Source organism: Marmota flaviventris, chromosome 6 (assembly GCF_047511675.1).
Source record: "Marmota flaviventris isolate mMarFla1 chromosome 6, mMarFla1.hap1, whole genome shotgun sequence".
Lineage (NCBI taxonomy): Eukaryota > Metazoa > Chordata > Mammalia > Rodentia > Sciuridae > Marmota > Marmota flaviventris.
Window position 1 is genome coordinate 20,888,160 of NC_092503.1, and position 25,934 is coordinate 20,914,093.

Below are 25,934 nucleotides of genomic sequence, written 5' to 3' on the forward strand. Positions count from 1 at the left end.
TTGGCACCATTTGATTTCAGATTCTGGCCCCCAGAACTGAGAGAGAATATGTTTCTGTTGTTTTAAGTCCACTAAACGGGTAGACTTTTGTTGCAACAGTCCTAAGAAAGCAATACAGAGGTTGTTCCAAATAAAGCAGCTACACATCATGCCCAGTTTTTATATGCAGTTATATATGCCTTCATATCTGTTTAGGAGAATACCCAGGCATTGAACAGCTGGATGGCATAGTGAGCATATGTTGAATATTCTAAGAAAGTTCTGAGCTGCTTTGTAAAGTCCTTGTTCAGGTGCTTCATATCCTCAGTGACACTAGGTATGGTCACTCTTTTTGATTTTAGCCATTTGAATAGACTTGTAACTGTACAATTCTCATTTCAATTTCTATTGCCCTAACCACTGTTGATGCTGAGAATTTTCTTGTGGCCTCATTTTCCAGCTATATGTCTAGTTGGTGAAGGGCTGTTTCAAATACTTCACTCATTTTCATTGGATTTTGTTTTTTTCTTATTACTATGTTCTTAGGGTTCTTTATACTTTCAGGTATAAGTCCTTTATCAAATATATAACTTGTAAATATTTTCTTCCACTTGGTCACTAGCATTTTTATCCTCTTAATAATATCTTTATTTATCTTAATTTTATGCAGTTTAAATGAAGTTTTATGAAGTTTAAATTTTCAAGTTTTCTTTTGAGTTGTATTATGGGTATTATGTCTAAAGAAAGCATTGCCTAACCCAAGATGATAAATATTTCTTGCATATTTTTCTATATAAATTTTATAAGTTATGGTGTCACATTCAGAGCTACAATTCATTTCATTAATTTTTGATAGGACACAGAGTTTATTTTTTGCATATTCATATGCAATTTTTCCAGCATCAGTTGTTGATAAAGTTGTTTTTTGCAACTTGTCAAAAATTGATTGACCACATGTTTGAGTCTATTTCTTGACTCCATCCAGTTCTGTCAACTAATCTATCATTATGCCAATACTACATTCTCTTGATTATTATAGATTTGATTGTAAGATTTGATATCAGACAGAAGTACTTGACTTGGTTTTTCTTTTTCAAAAACAATTCTATATTTTACACTGTATTTCCAAATTAATTTTAGAATCAGCTTCTTAATTTCTTTTTTTAGCAATTTTATTTTATTTTTATTGATTTTTTTAAAAAATAAATGACAACAGAGTGCATTACAACTGTAATTACACATATAGAGCACAATTTTTCATATCTCTGGTTGTATATTAATATATGTTCACACCAATTCGTGTCGTCATACATGTACTTTGGATAATGATCTTGATCACATTCCACCATCCTTGCTAAAACACTGCACCCTTCCTTCCCCTCCCACCCCTCTGTCCTATGTACAGTTAATCTATTCCTCCCATGCTCTCCCTCCCTACCCAACTATGAGTCAGTCACCTTATATCAGAGAAAGCATTTGGCATTTGTTTTTTGGGGATTGGCTAAGTTCATTTATCATTATCTTCTCCAATGCCATCCATTTACCTGCAAATGCCATGATTTTATTCTCTTTTATTGCTGAGTAATATTCCCTCTCCTCAGTGTATACCCAAAGGACGTAAAAACAACATATACAAGGACACAGCCACATCAATGTTTATAGCAGCATAATTCAGAATAGCTAAACTGTGGAACCAACCTAGATGTCCTTCAGTAGGTGAATGAATAAAAAAATGTGACATATGTAAAACTTATTAATTTCTATAGAAAAAAAAACCTATGCTGGTATTTTGAGTGGTATTGCATTGAATTTGTAGATTAATATGTGGAGAATGAGCATCTAGAAAAATGTGAGTCTTTAAACTCATGAACATGGTATGTATCTTGAATTGTTTAGCTCTTCTTTGGTTTCTTAGTGATATCTATTTTTGCATACAATTTCTGACAATTTTGTCAGTTTGTTCTCTAAGCATTTTGTATTTGTTATGCAATGTTGAATGACATTGCTTTTTAAATTGTTTCAGATTTGTTTTAATTTTTTTTCCAATGGTTTGTTACTTGTTTGTAGATATACAGTTGATTTTTGAGCATTGATCTTGTATATTTTATTCTGTGCATAAAGACAGTTCTCATGGGACTGGGAAGGTAGCTCAGTGGTGGGGCACTTGCTTAGCATGCTTGAGCCCCTTGAGGTCATCCCCAGCACTGAAAGAACAATAAAAAAGAGTTCTCATCTGGAGGTTTAACTGGGGAAGAATCTGCTTTCAAACTCAATGAGGCTATTTGTAGAATTCATCTAGAGGTCAGCCTTAGCTCCAATTCTCCGCTTCAATGTCCTGCTTTGTGGGTCTCCTCTACACAGCCATTTATCTCATTGAGCTCATGAAGGAGAATATCTGGAGCAAATTTTCTTGAAAAACAAAGTCTAACATCATATAACATAATAAAATATCAGGAGTGACATTCTGCAACTGTGTCATAGTCAGAAGGTAGAAAGGTTGCGCGTCTTGCCACACTCAAAGGGAGGGGATTGTACAAGGATATGGAGCTAGAACAAGATTGTTGTGATTTAGTGACTGTCCACAGAGATTGTGACAGGGACAGAGCATCCTTGGTTAAGTGTTCTGTGCTTATGAATAGGAGCAGGAGTGTGAGTGTGTGTGTGTGTGTGTGTGTGTGTGCACGCGCGCACCCACACAGGGTTAAACAGAGGGAAAATGACCAGCCCCTTCAGGCTTCACTCTCTTCCATTTACAACTTTTATCTCCCCACATTCTCAGCCACTATGTATGATTCTTAGTTTTAGGTGTCAACTAGGTTAAGGGACAGTATCCACTGATTTAACCAAACACTGGTCTGGGTGTTCCTGTGAAGGTATTTCTAACATGTGACCAATATTTGTAATCAATTGTCTTTAAATAAAGGAGATTGTCCTTGATAATGTGGCTCAAACTCATCCAGTCAATTGAAGGTCTTAAAAGAAAAAACTCAGCAGGGCACAGTGGCACATGCTTGTAATCCAAGTGACTTGGGAGGCTGAGGCAGGAGGATCACAAGTTCAATAGCCAGCCTCAGTAACTGAGTGAGGCCCTAAGCAACTTAATGAGACCTTGTCTCAAAAAACAAAAAACAACAACAACAAAAAAAAACAAACAAACAACAACAATAAATGAATGGTGGGAGGAGATGTTGCTCAGTGGTTAAGCACCTTGAGTTCAATCCTTGGTGCCAAAAAATGCAAAAACTCAAGTATCTCCCCCAAAACAGAAATTCTGCTTCAAGTCTGTACAAGTCTGTAGCTTCCAACCTGCTGGCCTGTCCTAATGGATTTCAGACTTTCCAGCACCCAGAATTGCATGAGCCAATTCCTTAAAATAAACTTTATAACATGTACATGTGTATATGATTGGTTCCGTTTATCTGGAGAGCCCTGACTAATAAACCATGCATTTGTTGAAATATGTTCTCTGCTGGTAGCTTCCTTCTCAGTGTTTTACTTTTGTGGGTTCATGGCTATTTGAAATCCCTTTATTATTATTTTAATGGAGTTTTTAAGGGAAACTATACAATTCTGTGTCCAATTTAAAATAGATGACAAGATAAATATGATCTGGTCAGGTGAAATCTGAACCTCTAATTGAAAATATGTTAATTTCTATCTCTCTCTTTTGTTTTTATTTCATGAGTCTCTTGCAAAGGTTCTTAAATAATACTATTTATTTGGGAGATGTGAAAGATAAAAGCCCAGGAGTGGGGGTGGATCATGACTGGATGCAGAAATCCAATTTCCAAAGGGATTTCTTTAATATCTGCTGAGGAATAAAGAAAGAGAGAGAAACACGGTAAAACACAGGTATCACAATCCATTCAGATTGCCCAGGTATCATCAGGAAGAGGCAGATGCACCATGCTTAGTTTTGTTGTGATGCCCTAAAGGAACCTCTATTTGTTTTTTAATACAAAAATCCAAGAATTTGTCACGAGTTTTTCTGCATATGTAATGCATTCACAAGGGAGCATGAAACTATTATAAAGACAGATATTACCTACACTGGTCAATTAAACTAGCCACTGCCGCTAGTAAGCAAGCAGGGACAGGAAAGAATTTGATGATCAACATAGTAAAAGTACACATTACTGAATAATGACAGGGAGACTTTAATATTTCTATCAGATGTAATTTTCTTTACCTGATGAAAAATAGAAATTCACATATAACCCCTTTCGGTGAATTAATACAGAGGGGGGGTGCTTTTTATTATTCAAGACTTCCCAGAGCATGCATAACAACTGGTATAGGCATGTTTGCAGCATAGAAGAATTTACATAGATCTTTGCAGGACCCAATAGGAAAAGAAATTGCTACCCAAGTATATGGGTGTATGTTTGTAAAAATTTTCAAATCTGAAGGTAGGGCAATTACTGTGATGCTCACAATTTTGTCAATATTCACAATAACTAGCATTAGGTTCTTCCTAAATAAAGCACAGTTCTAGATGATCCATATATTTTGATCTCTCTTTCTCTCTAATCTCTTTTGCTTCTGACTTTAATAGAAGAGGTCTCAATATTGTATGTTTAGAAGACTACACCAGGTCCCGCACTGTGAGTCCTGTTTCATTCCACTGCAGCTCTGATGCCATGATACTATGATTAGTATTTTCCCATGGAAAGTTTCATTGTCAAAACTTTCATTGTCCACTTGTGTTTACAAACACACAAAGCATACACTTTTAACTTTCTTTCACTCGTTCAGATTCAGGCTTTCCCAGCCTTTATTACAATCTTTTCTTGACAGATCAACTTAAACTTTAGCTTATTGCTACAACAATCAATCTTAATAATTGCTATTTTACTTAAAATTACAGCAATCATCCTTGTAACTTGGCTCACATTAGTTTCCACCTATTTCCTTGTCGGTGAATTTGACAAAGATCCCTTTATTTCCTGCTACTATTTAGAAATGGTAATATTTTCAAATATTGCTACTTATTGTAGGGAACCAGTGTGTCTAATTCCTGTCTCTGCTTATAGTCCAGCCAGGAGAGAAGAGATATGAAACAATCAGGAAAAGTACAGAACAATAAAATGCACTGAGTTTACTACAATTTTTCTCTTTGAAAAATCTTCCACTGTCACATCCACTTACACCTGCTCCTGAATTCCTACAGCCTGTTTTTCTCTAATGTATGCATACTTTCCCCCTATTTCCCTATATGCGAACCTCTCTACTGGTATCTCATCTGTGTATTTAAGCAAGATACGAAATCTCGTCAAAGATCTTGTCAATGGAACAACAAACTCTCAGTAAATGTCTTGGGATAGACCAGATGTATAATGATGTTGTTGTATTTTTAGTTTCCATTTCTTATTTGGATTTTTCCATGAGGCAGACTGGGGGTGGGGGGAGAGCCTGAGTTCCTGATCCAGCTCTGAGCAGAATTTAAGCCCATCTGAGTATACTTTGGAACACACATAGATGAGGATTTTATAAATTCCTGTGTCATTATTCCTCTCTTCTGTATTTTATGGTGGCATTTAAAAGAACAGTACTTAGATAACAGTAGATTTGTTGTGCATAGAGACATAGTTATTATCCACAAATATCCTCATATGGCTTAGTATTGCAGTACCTGAAACCCTAATGAGAGTCTAATAAGTCAAATAGAAACACAATTTTGCTCTTTGTCCTTTCCTGTCACATTTCTCCCTTCTTACATGCTAGAGAGAACATGCACGTTACTTAAGAAGAGGATGATTTCAGACTTTAGTTTTTATTTTGACCTAAACACCCTTTACTTGTGTGTGTGTCTGTGTGTGTGTGTGTTGCCACATTTAAGGAAATTTAAACTCCAACATGCTCTTGGTGTGTGTGAGAGAGATAAAGAGTTAATAACTGTACTGAATATGTCAGTATTCCTGCTCTGTCTTGAGCTCTGGTGATGAGAGAGAGGTCAACACTGATGGGGCTGGAGATGGGCTTCTGACCTAAGGGTAACCTAGCTGATGGCTTGGCAGACCCACGCCAGTGAAAAAGAACAAAAGGTGCAGCCCAAGCAGATCGTGCAGACGGTGTGGAATTTGAAGGCTGCTATGGTCTCAACATGCCTTCCAAAGTTCATATGTTGAAATTTAATCACCAGAGTCATTGTCTTAAGAGGAGAGAATTTTAGTACCATGACCAGTGCAGCCAAACTAGCAGGTTCCAGTGAGGGGCAAAGGGGAATAACAAAAATTAAGACTCACACACGTTCAGACATTTTTGAAGATAAAGCTAGGATCAGGTGGGGTACTACTCTCTGTGGAGAAGCAGGTCTAAAGAATTATGCCCATAATATTTATTTATATATGTCTAATTATCAGGTTAAAGACCATGCAAACATTATTCTTTGTATTCAAGAAAGTTACAGGGCTAGCAACATGAGGCAGCTTCTCCACAGTTGCAATCTACAGTTGCAATGAGCCATGTTAGGAGTTTTGTGTAGTTTTCAAGAAAATCTATTGTTTGAAGTTACTGTTAGGTGGGCAGGTTCAGGAGCAGTGGAGCTGGTGAAATATTGTGGTTGTCTAGCAAAAAAGTTCCGCTATTCCCAGGAGCTGTGTGCCTGAGATCAAGGTCGAGATTAATAAGACTCTAGCACAGAGCCTCCTCATGGAGGGCATTACCACAGCAGCTAAGTATCCTGTACCTTTGCACAAAAACAAGCATGCCACAGCCATGAGGTCATCAGAGACCCCAATCTCAGACACTTTCCTCCTATTCTCTGTCACTGCTCTCCACACTTTAGGATATGACTGAGTCATGATGGCCCTTTGGGAATGGGATTAATATTTGTTGTTATTTGGATATTGAATGTCCCCCAAAGGTCCATCTGCTAAAGGCTTGGTCCCCATGATGAAGATGCTGTGAATTTTTTAGGAAATGGGGCCCTCAGGGGGCTCCTTAGGTCATTGAGGATGTACCCCCAAGAGGATTATGGGAGCACAGTCTTATTCTCTTTCTCTGTTTCCTTACTGGAGGTATGACTAGTTTCTTTACAAGATCTCCCGCCATGATGTGCTGCCCTTACCAGAGGCCCCAAGCATGGGGTTAACCCAATCGTGAGCTATAACCCAGAACCATGAGCTAAGTAAACCTTTTCTGTTTATAAGTTAATTACATCAGGTGTTTTGTTATAATCACATGAAGATAATTAATACAGTGTTCTTAAAAAAGGACTTGAGAGAGTGGGTTTATTCTCTTTCACTTCTGTCATGTGAGGATACAGCATTCATCCCTTTTTGTGACTTTCCATCCATTTCACCCTATGAGGACACCCAGACAGCATTATGTATGAGAAACAGGACTCCACCAGACACCAAACCTACCAGTGCCTTGATCTTGACTTCTTAGCCTCCAGAATGAAGATAAATTTTCTATAGTTTATAAATTACCCAGTCTTAGCTATTTTATGAATGCAGCACCAACAGACTAATATAAGTGTGGAAGTAAATGAGAATTAGGCAGTGGGTAGGTAGTGAAAAGAACAAAAATAAAATAAGACGAGAGAGATCACAAAAGCAGCCTAGTCACTGAGGTGAAAGCCATAGGGTAGCTGAGTCATGGAACTGCCTTGAGTCTGTAGGCACAGCCCTGCATTCGTCTGACAGTTGCATGTCTTCCTGCCATTGGTCCCATAGTTGAAGGTAGCTGTAAAACCCTCACCACCCAAGGGCCTAAATCAGTGCACCACGTCCTATTGTCCCCCAGGGTTGTGCTTGATTCCTAAAAAGGGCAATAACCTAGAACTGAGCCCAGCACAGTGGATATTGTTGGTTGCTACCTAGTGTCTCTTCTAACCTGCAGCCTTGTTTACCTACAGAAACCTGATAAGAAGAGGGAAATCCCCCAGGGTTCTTCTGAGAAGACATCCTCCTTTTACTCTGGCTGCTGGCACATCTGAGAAGGAAGTTGACACCAAGGAAAGGAAGGAGGGAGAGAAAAGCTAGAACCACCAAATCTACCTGAAGCTAATTCTCTCCAGGACTCACCACCATTCATGCTTTAAAAAAAGAAAAAAAAGGGTGGATGGGGGATGGTAAACGGGGTGTAGCTCAGTGGGAGAGCATGTGCCTAGCAGGAGGCCCTGGGTCAGTCCCCAGCACTATAAAACAAACAAACAAAAAAATTCATTTGTGTTTGAACTGGGTTCCCATCACCTTAGAGTGGGCATTTTCCTTTCTTCTTAAAAAAAAAAAAAAAAAAAAAAAATTCCTTGTAATGGAGATGGTGGGGAAGTTGAGAGACATTTTAGTCGGCTTTTTCCACTGCTGTAACTAAAAGGCCCGACCAGAACAACTGTAGAGGAGGAAAAGTTTATTTGGGGGCTTATGGTTTCAGAGGTCTCAGTCCACCGACAGCAGGCTCCATTCCTCGGGGCTTGAGGTGAGGAAGAACAACATGGCGGAAGAATGTGGCAGAGGGAAGCAGCTCACGTGATGATCAGGAAGCAGAGAGAGAGGTGTCCTTTTACCAGATACAAATATATACCCCCCAAACCACACCCCAATTCCCACCTCCTTGGGTCACACCCCACCTGCCTTCTGTTGCCACTCAGTTCATCCTTGTCAGGGGACTAATTCACTGATTAGATTAAGACCCATTCATTTCTCCTCTGAAACTTCTTGCATTGCCTCACATGAGAGCTTTTGGGGGACACCACATCTAAACCATAGTAGGGAACCGCCGGAATTTCTCATGATAAAGGGAAGACTTCAAAGAGGGAGAGCCCTGTCATTCCACATTCGTGCCTGATGCTTGGTCCTCAGTGTGCTAGGAAACCAAGGGCAGCTTCCCAGTCTGTATCCCGAGGTGGGGCTGGTATTTAGGGACCACTGACCACCCACTTCTCCTTGGAGCCTGACCATCCACTTAGATCTTTGGCAGGGATCAGGTTAAATTCAAATGGTGTGACTGCTGAGGGAAAGAGGACATTTCAAGGTCTGTTTATCATTTATACTTTGGTGTAAACAAGTTTGGGAGGTTTTCTTTAAATTGAATTTTCATATGGAAGAGAATAAACAGAAAGGAGAAAAAGAAGGAAATGAAGGCCTTTAAAAGGGAATAAATTCATTTTTCAGGATTGCTGGAATGAAATACCACAGACGGGAGACAACAGGAATCTGTCATGTTCAGGATGTTGGAAGAGCAAGAGCAAGAGGACAGCAGGATCAGGATCGGTGGGAGTCCTCTGGGGCCTCTCTCTTTGGCTTGCAGGTGGTGCCCTTCACATAGCTTTTCCTCTGTGTGCAAACACACCTCTATGCCTCCTCACATGTCCAAGAGGTTCTTACAAGGACACCTGTCAGACTGAATTAGTCACCCAAACAGCTCTGTGCTACCTTGACCACCCTTTAAAAGGCTTCTCTCCAAATACAGTCGCATCCTGAGGTTCTAGCGGGTATTAGGACTTCCATGTGTAGATCTGGGGCAGAGATCTAATTCAGCTCCCAGCAGAGAAGGAGAGGCTTTGTGGCACCAGTGAAAAAAATCCTATCTGGACACAGGCTGGTCACTGGGTCCCTATAGCATTTAGGAAATTCAGGTATGTTTCATAGGTGAGAAGCAGCAGGACATACCCAAAGATGGCAAAGGGGTCATCCTGCTGAGGCTGGGCCCCCAACAGCTCCACTGTCCTCACAGCTTGCTCTGTTACAGATTCACTGGCCCTGAAGGCTGACCTGTGGCTTCCCCAAAATCACACTCACTCCATGAGCTTTATGGATGTCTTGGCTTGCTCTCCCTGAGGTCCAGCGCAGCCTCGACTGGTTGCTTTCAGAAGGACTTCCTTCACTTCTCAGCTCTCCTTGGCATAAGAGACAGCCCATTTGCTGAGAACCCCTTGGGTTATTTTTAAACTCATGATTTTTAAAAATAGCCACCAACAGCCTTGCCAGATTTCCACACATTTTTAAAAGCCGTGGGTTTATTCTCCAACTCTGGCTGGGATGCTGAAATGTCAGGCTCTGAGGAGTCCCATGGTCAAAGTCAAACAGGCTTTATTCTACACTCTGGGCACTGCTGTTTTCCTGAATATCTATCAAAGCAGATGCACAATACCCGACTGTGTGTCTCTTCGTTTGAAGGTTTCTGTCTTTTGTGTCAGCTAACAAGCAGGGATTTCTACCAATGATTCTTCCAAGCACAACAGGCTGACCTTGAACTCCATGCATTTCAGGAGAGCAGTGGGGTGTTTCTTGTTGGCAAACCAGAGTAAACATTTCTAAAAATTGTCACTGTCTGTCACACTGCGACTCCTGGTGCTGTCTCATGCCATCTGTATTTGGGAAAACTGGGTTTTGATCCTATAGGAAAACAGTAAAGCAGGGCTGGGGGTGGGCTGTGATTTTATGAAATTTTTTTCTACTTTTGAATGCTTGATTTGGTTTCATCTGAATTATATTTGTTCTGCTGTACTTTTTCCTCATGTTTTCAACAAACTGTTCACTTCCCAACATGATTGGGCTTTCGCACATCTGGACATCTCTTGTCTTCTCAGTCTCAGGTGGTAGAGTAGAGATCTCTAGAGCAACTGGAATCAGGACAGGCAGACCCCTCATGGGATTCCTCCTGTGTGTCCTGCTTTAATCTGGACTCTGCCTCACCCAGCACTCCTGGGAGGGTCCTTCAACACTGTCAGGGAGACACATAGCCCCCAGGTCCTTTCTCCCTTCTGTCTTCTCTGCCATCAGGAGATATTCCAGAGCCTGGTAACCAACTTTACTCAGAAATTTGTCTTTCAACAACTTCAATGGAAAGGGGCCAGTTTCCAGAATGTTTCTGGCTAGTTCTACATCAACATCTCTAGAGGTTTCTGAGTATATTCCCGGTGTACGTGTATGTACAGGACACACGACTGAATGTATCAGTTCACCCCTTGGGAAGCATTCTCTCCCCCAGTCCCTCCATCTTTCCAAGAATGAAAATTATGGGAAGGACGTACCAGGAAATGGACCTAAAGAGGAAGAAGAGCATCCTTATCCCCACAATGTACATTCTAATTTCCAATTAAGCAAATTTAGCAAAGGGTATAGATGAGAATGTAACCAAATGAGAAGACTCCCTGGGCATCGCCTGTCGACTGACGTGGAATCACAACACTTATGTGGCAATGAACCTGAATTGTTTGATCTCCATTTCTGTCACAACCAGCCTTAAGTTTCTGCCTGCAAGGGGATGTTTTCATTACAGCTAAGAGAAACGTGAAGCAAAGGAGGGAAAGTGACATTCTTATTCAACCCCAGGTATTGCTCTGTCACAATTTTTTTCACATCTATCTTTTTTTTTTTTTTTTTTTTTTTTTAGAAAAAATGATAGGGGCTATAATCACTATTGGAAAGAAATAGGTCAGAACCATTTTTTTGTTTTTTTCCTCAGCAAGAGCTGCAGAGATTAGAGGTATCTTAACCAAGGCATTGCTTGCCTCTCTGTCTTCCTCTTATTGATTAAAAATGGCCAACATCAGGCACCAGAAGAAGCATGAAAAACAGTATAGTCAGTAGTCAGAGAGATTGGCTCTGCCCTTGTTGGTAGCTCAGTGCAAAGCTAGTCATTCCATGCCCTCTCAATTCTTTCTAATCCCATTTTTCCAAATTAGAGAATGATGCAGCCATTTTAAAAATATGCCATTTTATGCACTGTTTTCCATTGATGTGGAGGCTTCAGCTTCAGAAAATCGCTGCCAGCAAAGAATGAAGGAAGGGAACATGTTGCTTCATCTCAGACTCACACCTGTGGCCAATTGGCTTCCAATACATCTAAATATGTTGCAAGATTGTGTGTGTGTGTGTGTGTGTGTGTGTGTGCCTGCGGCCACGGAACAGAATGGAGAATTCCTTAACTCTGTACCTATAGCCAGTTGGAGCTTTGAGAATGTATTTGACCTGACCACTGACGGGTACCCCTGTCCAGCTCAACGGCTGCCATCTGCAATTCAGGTGTCCTAAGAAGTTGTTTTCCACATCTCTGTGACATACTTGGCTTCCCTTTCCACAGCCTGGCATGGTCCTTGTTCTTCACCTCACCTCTCCTAGACTTGTTTCCTGGGAAGCTAAACCAGGTGGAAGTGGGAGAGTGAGAGTGAGCGACTCAGGTTGCAATGGAGATATTTTAACTCAGACATTCCTCCAAAGTCCATCCAGATGTTTAAGAAATTGGGAGCCATTTGGTTCTCTCCTTGTAATTTGAGTGTGCGTCAGGTTCCTTGTGGATCAGTTTGACTCAAATACCCAGTTTGTAAAGACCTATCGGAACTAAGAAGCCTCACCATGAATTCTCCCAATTCTTGATGCTCAGCTTGCCCACAATGCCTTGTCTCCACCGCTGTGTCTGGGTGAGTGGCCTCAGTCACTTCCCCAGTCATATGCCTCCCCTTTCTTTTGAGTTCAAATAAGTGTACTGACCTCATGCACAAATATATTAACTTTACTAGAGATATGAGAACTCTAAGGAAAGGGTTCTATCAGAAAACCTCTTTTCTCATTAAACCTTAATGGTTTTCTTTTTCTATCTCCTTCTTCCCCCCTCCCTTTCCAGAATAATGGACACAATTCTCCCTCTGTCTCCTTCCTGGAGCTTATGACATGTGATTGGCTTTCTCCAAGTCCTACTGTGGTATTTTTCCAAACACAAAAACAGTTCTTAAGAGAAATTTCAGTGCCAGATGTATATCTAATAACATTAGCTACTTTTTACCAATTAAATGGGCAAACCCAGAAATGAAATTCGTGTTCCCTAATGCCCTTAGTAGCATTGGAATGGATTCTCTGGAAATTCGTGTTATTGTTGTGGGGTACATTTTCTAGGGGAAGCAACTCCTAAGACACTGAGTCTTACAAGAAATGTTCCGTCATAGATACCTCCCCACTCTGCGATGACATGGAGCAGTGGCCACCCTGATATCTGACTGCCTTCCAAGAGTGCCTCTCAGCAGATGTGAAGTTAAATAAAACACAAATTAACTTCATACAGAGTATCTTATCATTCTTGCTTGCCAGAAACATCCAAGGGTTAGAATTCATACTTTTAAAGGTGTTTTCTTTGGGTATAAACCATACATGGATGAGGATAATCTGTGTTTTGGTCTTCTGAGCCACCAAAACAAAGTATCAAAGCCTGGGGGGCTTCTTGCAGTTCTGAAGCCCGGGCCCAAGACCATCACAGTTGGTCTCCTGTGGGGTCTCTCTCCCTCGCTTGTGGATGGCCTCTGCTGTGGTTTGAATGTTTCCACCAAGACTCCCATTGAAATTTGCTTGCCATTTTGATTGTATTCGGAAGTTTAAAAGGTGATTAGGTTATGAGTACATTTTTGCCCTTATCAAGGGAATGGCTTTGTTAATTACCTAGAGAGTGGATTCCTGGTTAAAAAATAAGTTCTTACCTATGGTCTCCCTTTCCCCCTTCTTCTCTCTTCTCTCTCTTGCACAAATGTACACTTATCCTTTCACCTTCTGCAATGGTATAATGCAACATAAAAGTCAGACACCAGCACCTTGATATTGGACTTCCCAGCCTCCAGAACCATACAAAATAAATTTATTTTCTTTAAAAATTACCTAGTCTGGGGTGTTCTGTTGTAGCAGTACAAAACAGCAAAGATGGCTACCTTCTCCCTGTGCCCTCACTTGGCCTCTTCTCTGTATGCATGTGGTAAGAGAAATTCCTGGTGTCTCTTTCTCCTCTTATAAAGACACCAATCCAATTGGATTAGGGCCCTACTATTATGAGCTCATTTATCTTTTATCACTTTTTTATTGGTCCTATATCCAAATTAGAGCATCAACATGAATTTAAGGGGCACACAAATTAGTCCATAAAAGCCTTGAATCAGACATTCCTGCATGGGACATCTTCATAAAGTACACCTGTCAAAATACCCCTCTCTTTTCATTTGGCACAGATGAATTCTGACATAAAACCATACATATGATCCTTATTTCTTTAAGTGGTTTATAGCTTAAAATTTTTTTAGCTTAGCCATGTCTTTTACATCATCTCATTTGGTTGTTTACTACCTCATTAGAAAGGCAAGGCAGGTGGCAGTATTCTCATTTCAAGCCAAAGGAACAGGCTTGCAGAGAGTGGCTGGCTTTGAAAATATCTTTGGCTGGTGAAGGGCAGAGCTGGGACTGGAGGCACATGTTGGTGTCTCAGGGTTCCAGTGCAGGGCTTATGCCTCACAGTGAGTCCTCAGCATCCAAACTCTTGCATAGACACAGGATAATAGTTCTCAAGAACGCATAAGATAGGGTAGTACCAGCCTCATTAAAATGTTTTACCTCGGTGGTAGGGCAACAAGGAAGGGAGTGGATAATGTCAGCAAAAGAGAATAATCAGATAGATAAAAGCAAGACAGATAAAAACAGGGTCTGCTTCCAAGCTGGGTGATAGCACTACAAGGACCAGAGGCTAAGATTAACTCTACCCTATGCACCTATCGAACAGAAAGAAATGGCTCGATGCCCAGAATGTCTTGATGTGGGAGTTGGGGACAGCACCAGGAACAGCCAGCCTGGGTTATCCAAGCCGCTGGTTGATAGTGATCAGGGAGGAAATTTGGAGTTCTGCTAGAAACAGTTTTCACTTTCCAACATCCTTGCTGTGTTGGAGTTTTAACCTGATTGGCTTGGGTTCAATTACCTGTGTATCTCTTGCCCTTTAGAGGGGCTGCTTTTTGAGTTGAGAATGAGATGTGGAGTGAGACACATGCAGGTTCAGAGCCCAGGTCTGCCTATTGTCTGCTGAGAAAGTGTCCTTGCTGAGCAGGTCTCTCATCTCTGAAATGGGACCATAATAGCCATCCTGCAGTGTTCTGTGAGGACCAGAACAGTGGCTATAATGTGTCCAAAACAGATGTTTGACATCATAGGTGTTTAACAAGGCAAAATTGTTATAAGAATTTGTAGTGAAGTGCCAGAGAAGTATAATAGAGGGATCCAGAGGTGACAGAATGTGTCTTCCCAATGTTTACAGAGTCAAGAGCACTTATAAGTGACCAGAGTTGGGGACAGATTTTACTTTGGGGAAGCCACGTATGAAAGTATGAAGGCAGGAAGTTCTATGGTTGTTAAATATCAACCATAATACAACTTATTTGTAGGAATTCAATTCAAGAACAGTGTGTATGTTCTTTCTTTTAAAATGTCAGAAAAATACATTACCAATGGAATTATCCCATAAATCGCCAAAGAATACATCCAGTTCTTAAAATTCACCTAGAAAACGTGGCCTGAGATGAGGAGCAGGTGGATATGGTAGTCCTGTGCTGCTCCGTGGTGTTTTAGTAACTCTTTCTAAAACTCCTTCAAGGAATGACAGTGCTCCTCATTGACAGTGAAAAACTCCTTCCTATATTTAAAACAAAATTCTTCCTTGACACTAGAAATCATCATTTTTTCCCTCCTGCCTTCCACGAGACTTAGAGGTAAATAGAGGCTACATAGGTATGGTTGCCAGAAAATGAGCATTTTAATTTTTATGTTTTTTGGAGTTTTTTTTTTTTTTTTTTTTTGCAATTAGAGAATCAGATCCAACTTTCCTTAGACTTTCAGGGTGTGTGTGTGTGTGTGTGTGTGTGTGTGTGTGTGTGTGTGTGTGTGAGAGAGAGAGAGAGAGAGAGAGAGAGAGTCACAGCAAGACAGAGACAGACTCACAGCAAGATAGAGAGAAAGGACTACTAGGGGAAGGGGTCAACTGTTACTGAGAAGATCTGGGGTCCTAAAGTGGAGCTTCAAACTGCATCCTCCATTCTTAATTGCAAAGCAAGCAGACACTGAACTTTCTTAAGTCTATGTTTTTCTTGGATATTATGTAAACTGGAGGAAAGAAAATGCTAGGTTTCCAGGTACAGTATTTCTTGCTTTTCTTTTCTCTTCTGTTGATCTTGTCACTTTTGGCTTGCAGACCAGAACCCTCTGTGATTCGGACTGCTCCATCTCAGGGTTACAGTGTTTGTTCCCACTGCTACTTTCTGGTCCATGTTACATTTCCTTTCTTTTTCACAGTTACACTTCTCAAGTTCCTACAAATCATTTCTCATAAATCCTCCATTCACTTAGCCTCCTGAGATCTGCACCCACCCGGGGTACTCCACTGAAGACTGCTGTAGGTAGAAGGTGGAAACTACTCCAATCCATTGAGGAATGAAGGGACAAGCAAACTGCGGAGTATGCTTACAATGGGATGCTCTCCAGCCTCAAAAAGGAAAGCAACTCTGACTCAGGTTGCAACATGGATGAACTTTGGGGACATTGTACCAAGTGAAATAAGTCAGACATTGTATAGGACAAATATTGTATGATTCCACCTCTGGGAGCTAACTGGAATACGCAAATTCACAGAGACAGAAAATAGAACAGTAGCATCTAGGATCTCGGGGGAAGGGAGGATGGTCCATTGGTGTTTAATGGTTACAGAGTTTCAGAGTTTCAGTTTAGGGTGATGAAAAGACAGTAGGGATGTTTGTCAGACAGGGCGAATGTGTTAAATGCCACTGAACTCTGCATTTAGAAATGATTAAAATGGTAACTGTGAAATTATGTTTTCAACACAATAAAAACATGCTTTTGAATGTTTCCAGTCAACTTCTAATTAATTTAAATGTGTTTCTCAATCTATAAGTTCCTTGAAAGGATTGAATCTCTCTAGTCTTTCTTATCTACACTTTCTTCTTTCCAGATATATCTACATCTTTCTCAATTGCAAATCTCTAATTCTAATCTTGCTACTTTTGCTTCAATCTGACAAAACAAATATATATATATAATGTTGGTTCTTCCATTAATTTAAGAAATTAAATTAAAAATTTAAATGTTTTCATTTTATGTGTGAGTCATTTTATCTTTTTAAAAACATAAAAGTAGTGTTTTAATTCTGTGTGCTCTCAAAGATCCCTAGAAACATTTGTAAGTAGCTGGGCACCGTGGCACATGCCTGTAATTCCAGCAGCTCAAGTAGGCTGAGGCAGGAGGATCACAGGTTCAAACCGAGCTTCAGGAACTTAGTGAGGCCCTGTCTCGAATTAAAAAGTCAAAAAGGGCTGAGCAGGTAGCTCAGTGGTAAAATGCCCCTGGGTTCAATCCTTGGTACCATAAATAAATAAATAATATGCCTTGCATAAAAATTTAGAAGAAAAAAAGAAGAAAAAAGGAAGAAAGTGTGAGTTGGTTGATATTGAAAGGGCAGGCTCTCTACTACCTTTAGATGGAATTCGGGAGAAGACCCTGAGGCGGGTAACACTCCCAGCTTGCATGGCTGTGTAGAACAGCAAGACTATGCCATCAAAAGAGCATAACTATTAGAGACTAGAACATGCCACCCCAAATGTTTAGTATAAATCTTTAGTATACGGGTTATTTTGAGAGGACTATTTTGAGAAACAGCAAACACAGGAGAAGCTCTGAAAACAGAATGTCAGTTATCCTTTCATAAGGGAGATTTGCATTTGTAAATTAATTCTCTATTTGTAAGCATGTCTCCCTTTCTGTACCAGGCAGAGAGTATGACTCAAAATTACAAGTGACTCTCATTAATTCCGAAGGCATGGACCTGAATCTGCATAATAAACCTTACTCTTATTTACAGTAATTTTCCTGGTCACTTTCCCAAAACTTACTTCCCTTATACCTGTCTCCTTTTGTTTTACTTGAAAATGGCACTTAAGCTTAAATTCTAGTTCTTACCTTAGTTTCTCCATTATTTATGTGTTATGGTTTGAATATGAGGTGTTTGGTAAAAGCTACTGTGTTATGGTTAATGATCACATTATGAGATCTGTAACCTAATCAGTGGATTAATCCATTTGATGGATTAATAATTTGAACTAATTTCTGGGTGATAATTGCTGCACCTCACCTTGGACACAGAGTAATTGAGTCAGCCAACCATAAGCTGAACCTCTGAAGCCATGAGCCAAAAATAAACTTTCACTCCAGTAAATTGTTCTTAGGTATTTTGATGACAGTGATGAAAAGCTAACACAAGTCTCTCTCTCTCTCTCTCTCTCTCTCTCTCTCTCTCTCTCTCTCTCTCTCTCTGTGTGTGTGTGTGTATTTCAGTTTGTTTTCCTCTTGTTAATCTATCTTTTGTAACTGAGACCCCAGATAAAAACTAAGTGTAGAGGGAAAATTTTTCCTTCCCTGTGATACCCACTTTTTATCAATAGTCTTAAGTTAGAAATACAAAAATTAATATGAAAGCAAAAATAAGAATGAGAAGTGGTCCTTTTCAATAACCTTCCAATATCTCACTGAACATTTTGAAAAAACAAAACAATAACACTCAGGATAAATTTATGACTTTACAGAAAAAACAAGAGCCCCCAAATCATCTAGATGCTCACATCACAATCATTTTATTCAGGAGAGTGGAGTCTTTTAATGAAGACATGAGAATTCAACTGTAAACAGAAAGACATTTGAAAATTAATTGTCTCATGTTAGCCAAAATTCTACAGGGGAAAATAAATGAAGTGAATGATCAGTGAAGGTGCTACAAGGGGAATCAAGTACCAAATTTCCTGCTTTATTCTTAAATTGGCAAAAAGAAATCCCTCTAAACATTAAAAGGAAAGCTGGCAATTTTTCTTTATTATTAATACAGGTGCTATGCCATTACCCCAAATCTCTCTTTATGCAACCTCACTTTTAGAGTGAACCACAGTAGTGGATATCTAGAATAATCTTTAGACATTCTTCATGTACCAGGGCAAAATGGTCCCCCTTGGGTCTTCAGCCAAGATAAATATTCTCTTCCTTAATGAACATACACACTTACTAAATTCACAGGGAGTTGTTTCTGGTGCAAATTGAATTGTCAGATCAAACATTCTCATAGTGCTTTTCCTATTTGTATATAATGACATAGCTAATTTCAACATCAAGTTACCAATGTCTGTGTATCTCAATCAAGCACACATTGCAGATCCCAAAGAGGTGCCAGACTTCGGTAGGCAAATATTCTATTGATAGAGGTTGCATGTTGGGGGAACTGAATCCACTCCTTCCAATGCTCAGTTCATCCTTGTTAAAAATGCAGAGAGGGGGAAAAATCCAGATGACAGGGTATGAATATTTTCAAGACATCAGTATAGTTATTCTCTACTTCTCTGTAGTATCAAACTCAAGTACTACTTTGTTTCAGGTGACTCCTGAGTCTTCAATTTTATAAGAGTATATCTGTGCTCTGCTTGTTTTAATTTCCCTTTAAGTTAAAATAGTATTTATTTGCTTTCTCCTGGAAAAATCAACAATATACTGAAATGTTATGGCCAAGGGGATTATTGCGATACCCTCTCACTTTTCAGAAGTCCTCAACTGTGACTTCAAGAACCTTAAATTTCCCTGTGATTCTATCCTTATCCAAGGTGTGTATGACCTTTTGCTGTGTTCTAAGGATAAGATTAGCTCCAATATTGATTCCATCTATCTGCTTACTATTTTAGCTCAGAAAGGACATAAGGTTTCCAAAGAGAAGCTACAATTGTGTCAAAGTTCATTATCTGGAACATGAGTTATCCCCAGGAGGTAAAATTCTTTATCAGACTTTGCTTTTTCAGAGTTTCCCAGATCAGTAACTAAGAAATAATGGGGGTGGGTGGGAAAAAAAAAAAGAAAGAATGAAGAAAACTCAACAATGGGGTCTGTCCACAACAGGATAGGCCATTAGAAATCTTAAATCCTTGCCACACTATCTCTAGGAAAGTTGGTTCCTACATCTGTCAACTGAGACAACATTCAAGGGCCTTTCCTGGGAGCAGGTTTTGTACCAGAATTTTCACAGAAATAGAATTTAGGAGCAGGAGTCTATATTTGGAGGCTTTCTCATGTTCACAGCTCCTATAAGTAAGACAGACAACTTCGCCTTTGCTTTTGATCTATCTCATATTAATTTTATAGTTTTCATTGTCTGGTGCCATCCTACTGTTGATGACAGGTATGAAAGTGGTTCAAACTTGTTTGACAACTGTTTGACACTGTCTCATAGCAGCATTTTGACAAAAACAAATCATTGGTTATTCCTCCAATGACAAGTATTTTATTTTTGTTACTATGTGTGGGCAGAGAATAGATTTTGGTTGATTAGTTTACTTTCCTTCATAAAGAGATTCTTAGGTAATATATCAAGAAGTATAAAAATTGGGCCTTGACTTGAGAATCCTCTTTAAGGTGAATTCTTGATTACTTTCTTCTATCCTTAAGATTCTCTATTTCATACTTAAAAAGAAACTTGAACAGTAAAGAGAATCGTTCATATTACATGTCACATTTAGCAGAAGAGTTAGATAATACCACCAAGGGTATAGAGTCCCTGGCTCGAGAGGTTCATGATTCTGGGCAAGAAGTGGTTCTGATTAGTACTGCTTGACATTTCAAGGGGATGGGGTGCTTTTTTCCAAGCTTGACCATTTTGTTATGTATATTACTATGGGATCCAGGATTCAAAACAAGATATGATTAATTCAGAGCTTTTACTTAATAACTCCTTCTAAGTTCAAGCCTATTCATCTGGTTTATTTTGGATGGTTCCTGGCTGACTCTGGTCATAGTTCTTTTCCTGGTGTTTCTCTGGGTTGCAACACTCAGATCTGTGATCCCAGGGTTGTACATATTGTGTGAGGCTGCTGCCCCTCTAATGATCCAACACACAATCATCCCACAGAAAAAAATGGGAAAACACTATGAGACTAGAAAGGACCCCCTCCCCAAAACATAACACTCAATCATGATGTCCCATGACCATGCTTCCAGATGTTAATGGACTGCCCAACAGCAGGACTGAAGCCAGTGAGAAACAAAAGCATCTACACCATTTTGTCTGCATTGTCATGACTTCACAAATCCATTGTCTTTACAAACATAGCTTTGGTATTCCTCTGTCTTCATCTTTATGCCTTGGTTACAACCTTATCATTCATTTCAGAAACTTTCTGAAAAACCAATTTATATAAACATGAATTCCTAAACAGATAGTATCCAACAATTATGTTCCTCTGAGATTCATCAAAACCCTTGTGTAAGAATCTTCAGCTTGCTGTGCCTACTGATCCTAAATCCTTGTATCATCTCCCTTTGCAACCTAACCAAGTCCTTTCCCCTCTAAGAAAATACAAAAATAAACAAACAAAAAACAACTCTGCCAAATGGTGTTCTCTTTTTCTGCTTTAAATGATAAACTCAACTTTGTTTTTTCAATAAATTACTTTAGTGGTATGTTGGGGTACCAGCAGGCACACATGACAGAGTCTTAGGATGGCTTGTATAAATTCATATTCAACATGCCCTGGGGGTGTTCGATGTGACTTCAAGTGCTACCAAGGAAAGAAATGTAAAGACCACCACTCCTGCACCTAATTGTGTTAACCCCTACAAAGACTGATTGAGATTACATGAGGCAGGGCCAATTGCAGCTTTTATTTTGGTGCTCTTTTTCATGGATTTTCTCTTAAGTACTTTGCTTTAAAAAAAAATGGATCTATATGTGATAAACCTGAAGAGAACTGATACTGGGTAACTAATCTCATGAGGATCTGTTCACATTCACAGGGAAATTTACAGTGTCTGCTCCATAGGACTCCTCTTTTTGTTATCAATAGAATGTTAAGAAGTGAATGTAATAATCAGTTCGTGTTTGCTCAATACATTAAAGGAATAGATTTTTTAAAATATTTCAAACAAGTTGTGACCATCTAGAACAAATTACTGCTTTCTAAAAAAAAAAAAAAATGAGAGTTTTTACCTCAAACCCTCAAACAAAAAGAGCCTTCAGAAGACAGAAAGTGATATTTATAGTTCCATTACAAGGCAGTCACATTCTGATTAGTTAATGGCTTGGCTGGTTTTAGCAAAAACCAGAAATTCTGGTTATTAATTAAGCAAAGAAACAAACATACAAAAAGGATCTCAGGAAATAATGTTTTGGATACCACAGACATTTCTGTCTCTTGTTAATTTTTATATTCATGTCTGGTTTAGCAGAGCCTGATACACATGGCCCATCTAGAAGACATGGTTTTTAGAAAAATACATAATGTTTTTCTAGAAATATAAGTATTTTTTGAACTAAGTACAAAGCCAAGCTAAGGGAAGACTGTCATTTGTTTGTTTTTCTAGATCCTTATTCATACCTTACAGGTTTAATGGTGTTTATTAGATTTTCATTCTGTTCTCAGTAAGAAAGGCCTTTGAAAGAGTTGGTCTACTAAACAGTGAATGTGTTTGGAGTGGGGGGATATCCAAGAGCAAACCACATTCACATATGTGGGTGTGTGGTGTGTGTGTGTGTGTGTGTGTGTGTGTAAATTTCAGTGATGTATAACAAGCTAATAGAAACAAAACTTTTTCATTTTTTAAACTTTTATTCCAACTACCCGTTCCATAAATTATTGAAGACAATTGCTTCCTAGAAATTCTTAATGTGACTATTCCTTTGTGGTAGAGCAAATGTTTAAAATATTAGTCTATCATAATGCATGTTTTATTTATTTTAACATATATTTAAGGATTTTTTAAAATTCAGAGTAGATTTATAATTTTAGACTCAAGTAACACGATTCTTGACAGTTTCCTATTGGATGGCTTCAGAAACTGATTACTCTGCTACTAGAGTAGTTAAAATCCAGTACAAAGATGAGCTTAAGGATTTGAGAGAGTAGCCAACTGAATGCTAATAGCATCTAGTTATAAAAATGAAGGTTCAAGAGAACTTTATGTATATATTTTTATATCCAACATTATTTTTCCTTATCAATAAACTTTTGATATACAAAGGAAATTAAAAATGCCATAATTATACATATATGTAAGAGGCAACAGAGTAAGATTTAAAAAAAAAAAAGGAGAGTGAACTGGAGTATATGAGAAGTTTCTAGAAAATATGCAGATTTATCAGCATATAGGCTCACTCTATAGTGTATTTTCATTAATGTGCATTCAAGGGTCAGAGTCTGATAGTGAACACAAGTGAATATCAAAGTCATTTTGTGTTAAAATTACTTTTATTCAGGATGAAAAATACAACATGTAACCAGATTAGATGATAATCTATGAGTTATTCTTTACCACATATTTCAAAAGAATAATATACTTATTTCCCATTGTTGTTACTGCAATATATTTCTTTTTACTATTACTTAGAAGGTTACAATGTAGTGTTTTATGTAGCTTTTCTGTAATAGCAGATAGAGAACATTTTGCATACAAATACAGGCAAAAAAATTAACATATGACTTCTCCAAGAACAAGGAAAACACCAAATCTACAACTTGGAGTTCTGAGTTCAGGGGATTTAATTTTTTCTTTAAATAGGTGCTTTCTTGGGTATGATATGGCCTGATAAAAGCTCTAGACTTTGCAGACTGCACAGCATAAAGCTATTTCCAACACAATGGAGGAAGATGGATCTGAGGTAGAAAGGTGGTCATGGCTTTCCTCTTATATAAAACATTTTTCTTCTTCTCAAAATATCTATGCTGCAAATAGACCCTTGCCCCCCAACCCACCCAACCTATTCTAAAAGAATAGCAATTTCTAACTTTAAGCCTCCTCCTGGCCAGATCCCAGTTAAAGAGAACCCAAAGTTAAAATGTCCTGATGTTTTAAAAGCACATATGCTTGAATCACAACATATTATTCTCATTTTTATTTTTGGTTTCTCTACATTTGGAATTAAGTAACAGGTTTACAATGAATCAATTAAATGTTCTTTAAAAAGGAATCCAATACCTAATTGAATGTTAAAAAAAAAAAAGGAACCAAATACCTAACTGAATGCACTCATAGGCAGAGGCAGGGGTACAACTGAGCATTTCATTCATTATTCTTTGGAAGTAGTGACACAGGCTTTTGATAAGCACCCTTCCCAAATGCACTGATTAAGTGAAGGGTAGTAACACTTCTGCTCATTCCCCCAAAAGGTAAAAGAAGACATGCACTGAACTTGGGTCTTGGGTCTGCTTTCAGAAACGAGTTTCAAGAATGGTAAAAGGACTGGAAAATACAAAAAACAACAAAATTTTCTTCAAGGGGAACTAACAACATCGATGTGTCCTGGTCTCACAATAGCTAATAGCTAGCTATGTATTCAATGATGAAAATCAAGACCCCAGGACTAGAAAATGTTGTGCCAACATTTGTTTTCTGTATCAAAATAAAAACATGCTTCAATGGATAACCTTTGGTAAAATGTTCTCTGAGATTATTATAATGCTGTCTTCTCTTATTGTATAGGTTGGGACATGAAATAAATAAAGAAATCAAGATTTACTTACACAAAGGCATAAAGAGCAGGGGAAAAAATCCCAATGGTCATGCCATTTAGGATTCTTATTGTGGTTATCCAAGTGGTTACTGAAGAAGCAGGTGTCTGGTGTCAAATAAAGTTCAATAGTATACTCAGAGCTTTTGCCTTATCCATATATATACACATACATATATATACACATATACCTAAATATGTATATATATGTAAAATATTTGATTTAAGTCTATGAACTCACTAATTTGGCCAAATTATAGAAAAAATACACAAAATCTATTTGGTCATGTGGCAGATGAATTATAAATAACCAAAACATAATGTAATAAAGTCAAAGAAATAAATGAAGTCATTGTACAAGGTTAATATGGACAGCAAAAGGAATGTAAAAATGTAAAGTGGTCTTCTAATTCTTACGCAAATTTTGTCATGGTTATTAAAAAGACAGTATCATATTAGAAAGCCCCCACCCACTTTCCCAATGCTGTATACATTATACAAATCAGTGACAAATGTATTACTATTTCCAAATATCTCTCTGTTCATTAATTTACAGTTGCATAGAAAGGGAAGAAGAAAACAATAATATATGGTTATTATAAAAACAAAATATCCTTTTCTCTTTGGATAGTCAAGTGTTTTACTCCTTCAGTAGAACACACAGTCAGCGCTCAACAGCACGTGTCAAGGAGCCATGGAGCTTCTGATTAAATGGAACTTGGAATTGGCATTTGCAGAAAAGGGCAATACTGTAAGTCAGGAAATGTCAGCCGGCTGGATGGATGCTTCACATTGCCTGTGGGAAGGGAAAATGGCAGTGTCAGAACAAGGTTTGCATCAAGTATTCCAGGTAGCAAAGACCTGCCAACTCTTCAACAGAAGCATTCCTTTCAGAATTAGTGGAACCTCCTCCTGCTGAGTTCAGAGGGCACCCCTAACTCTCATGTGACTTCTGCCCTCTGGGGTGAGGTCCTTCCCTTTCATTCTGAAGTCACCCAGTCTCCTTTTCACTACTGCAGCTAATATGGAAGGAAGTATGGATGCCCTTCCTTTTGCACAGGCTGGAAATCAAGAAGACTTGCTTATTCCTCTTGAAGCTACCAGTGGTGAGTATATAATGAGCACCCAGCCCAGCTCTTGGTGTCATGAGAGGTCTCCTGTGGAGACGACATTCTGACAGCTCCAGCCTCTCAGTAGTGAGCTGGGATCCAGAAAGGAGAAAGAGAAGGCAGAAGAGTAATCTGAGGATGTGTAGAGGTGGCCATTAAACTTAAAATGTCCCAGGCAAGAGGATACAAATGCAGACCACACTCAACGGAGCGGGCTCAACTTTTCCAAGGCAAGGTCAAATAGTTGTCTTTTAAGGGTATTTTGAAGGTATCTCAACAACACTTCGTTCATTTCTGATATGGAATCAGTGCCAACCAAAGTAAATTCAAAGAACTTTGAGGACAGAGAAGGAGAGAGATCAATTTTACCTGTGAAAGAACATGCTGTTACATACTAATATTGATAGGTCAAAAGGATTTTTAAATCTTTTTTTTTCTTTTTGTACTGGGGATTGAACCCAGGGGTACTTAACCACTGAGCCACATCCTCAGGCTCTTTTTAAAATATTTTATTTAGAGACAGGGTCTCGAGGAGTTGCTTAGGGTCTCACTGAGTTA

The 25,934-nt window shown here is 38.8% G+C and overlaps 1 protein-coding gene across 5 annotated transcripts in view; it reads right to left on the reverse strand.

Moving 5' to 3' along the window:
* Nucleotides 1-22,989: 22,989 nt before the first annotated feature.
* Nucleotides 22,990-25,934, reverse strand: part of Utrn (utrophin) — a 515,075-nt gene continuing 512,130 nt past the window's right edge. For all 5 annotated transcript variants that reach the window (XM_071612949.1, XM_071612948.1, XM_071612950.1 and 2 more), the window contains one exon: nucleotides 22,990-25,063. In XM_071612949.1, coding sequence (XP_071469050.1) covers nucleotides 25,055-25,063 — 9 coding nt within the window. In that variant the 3' untranslated portion in view covers nucleotides 22,990-25,054. The remainder of the gene's footprint in view (nucleotides 25,064-25,934) is intronic.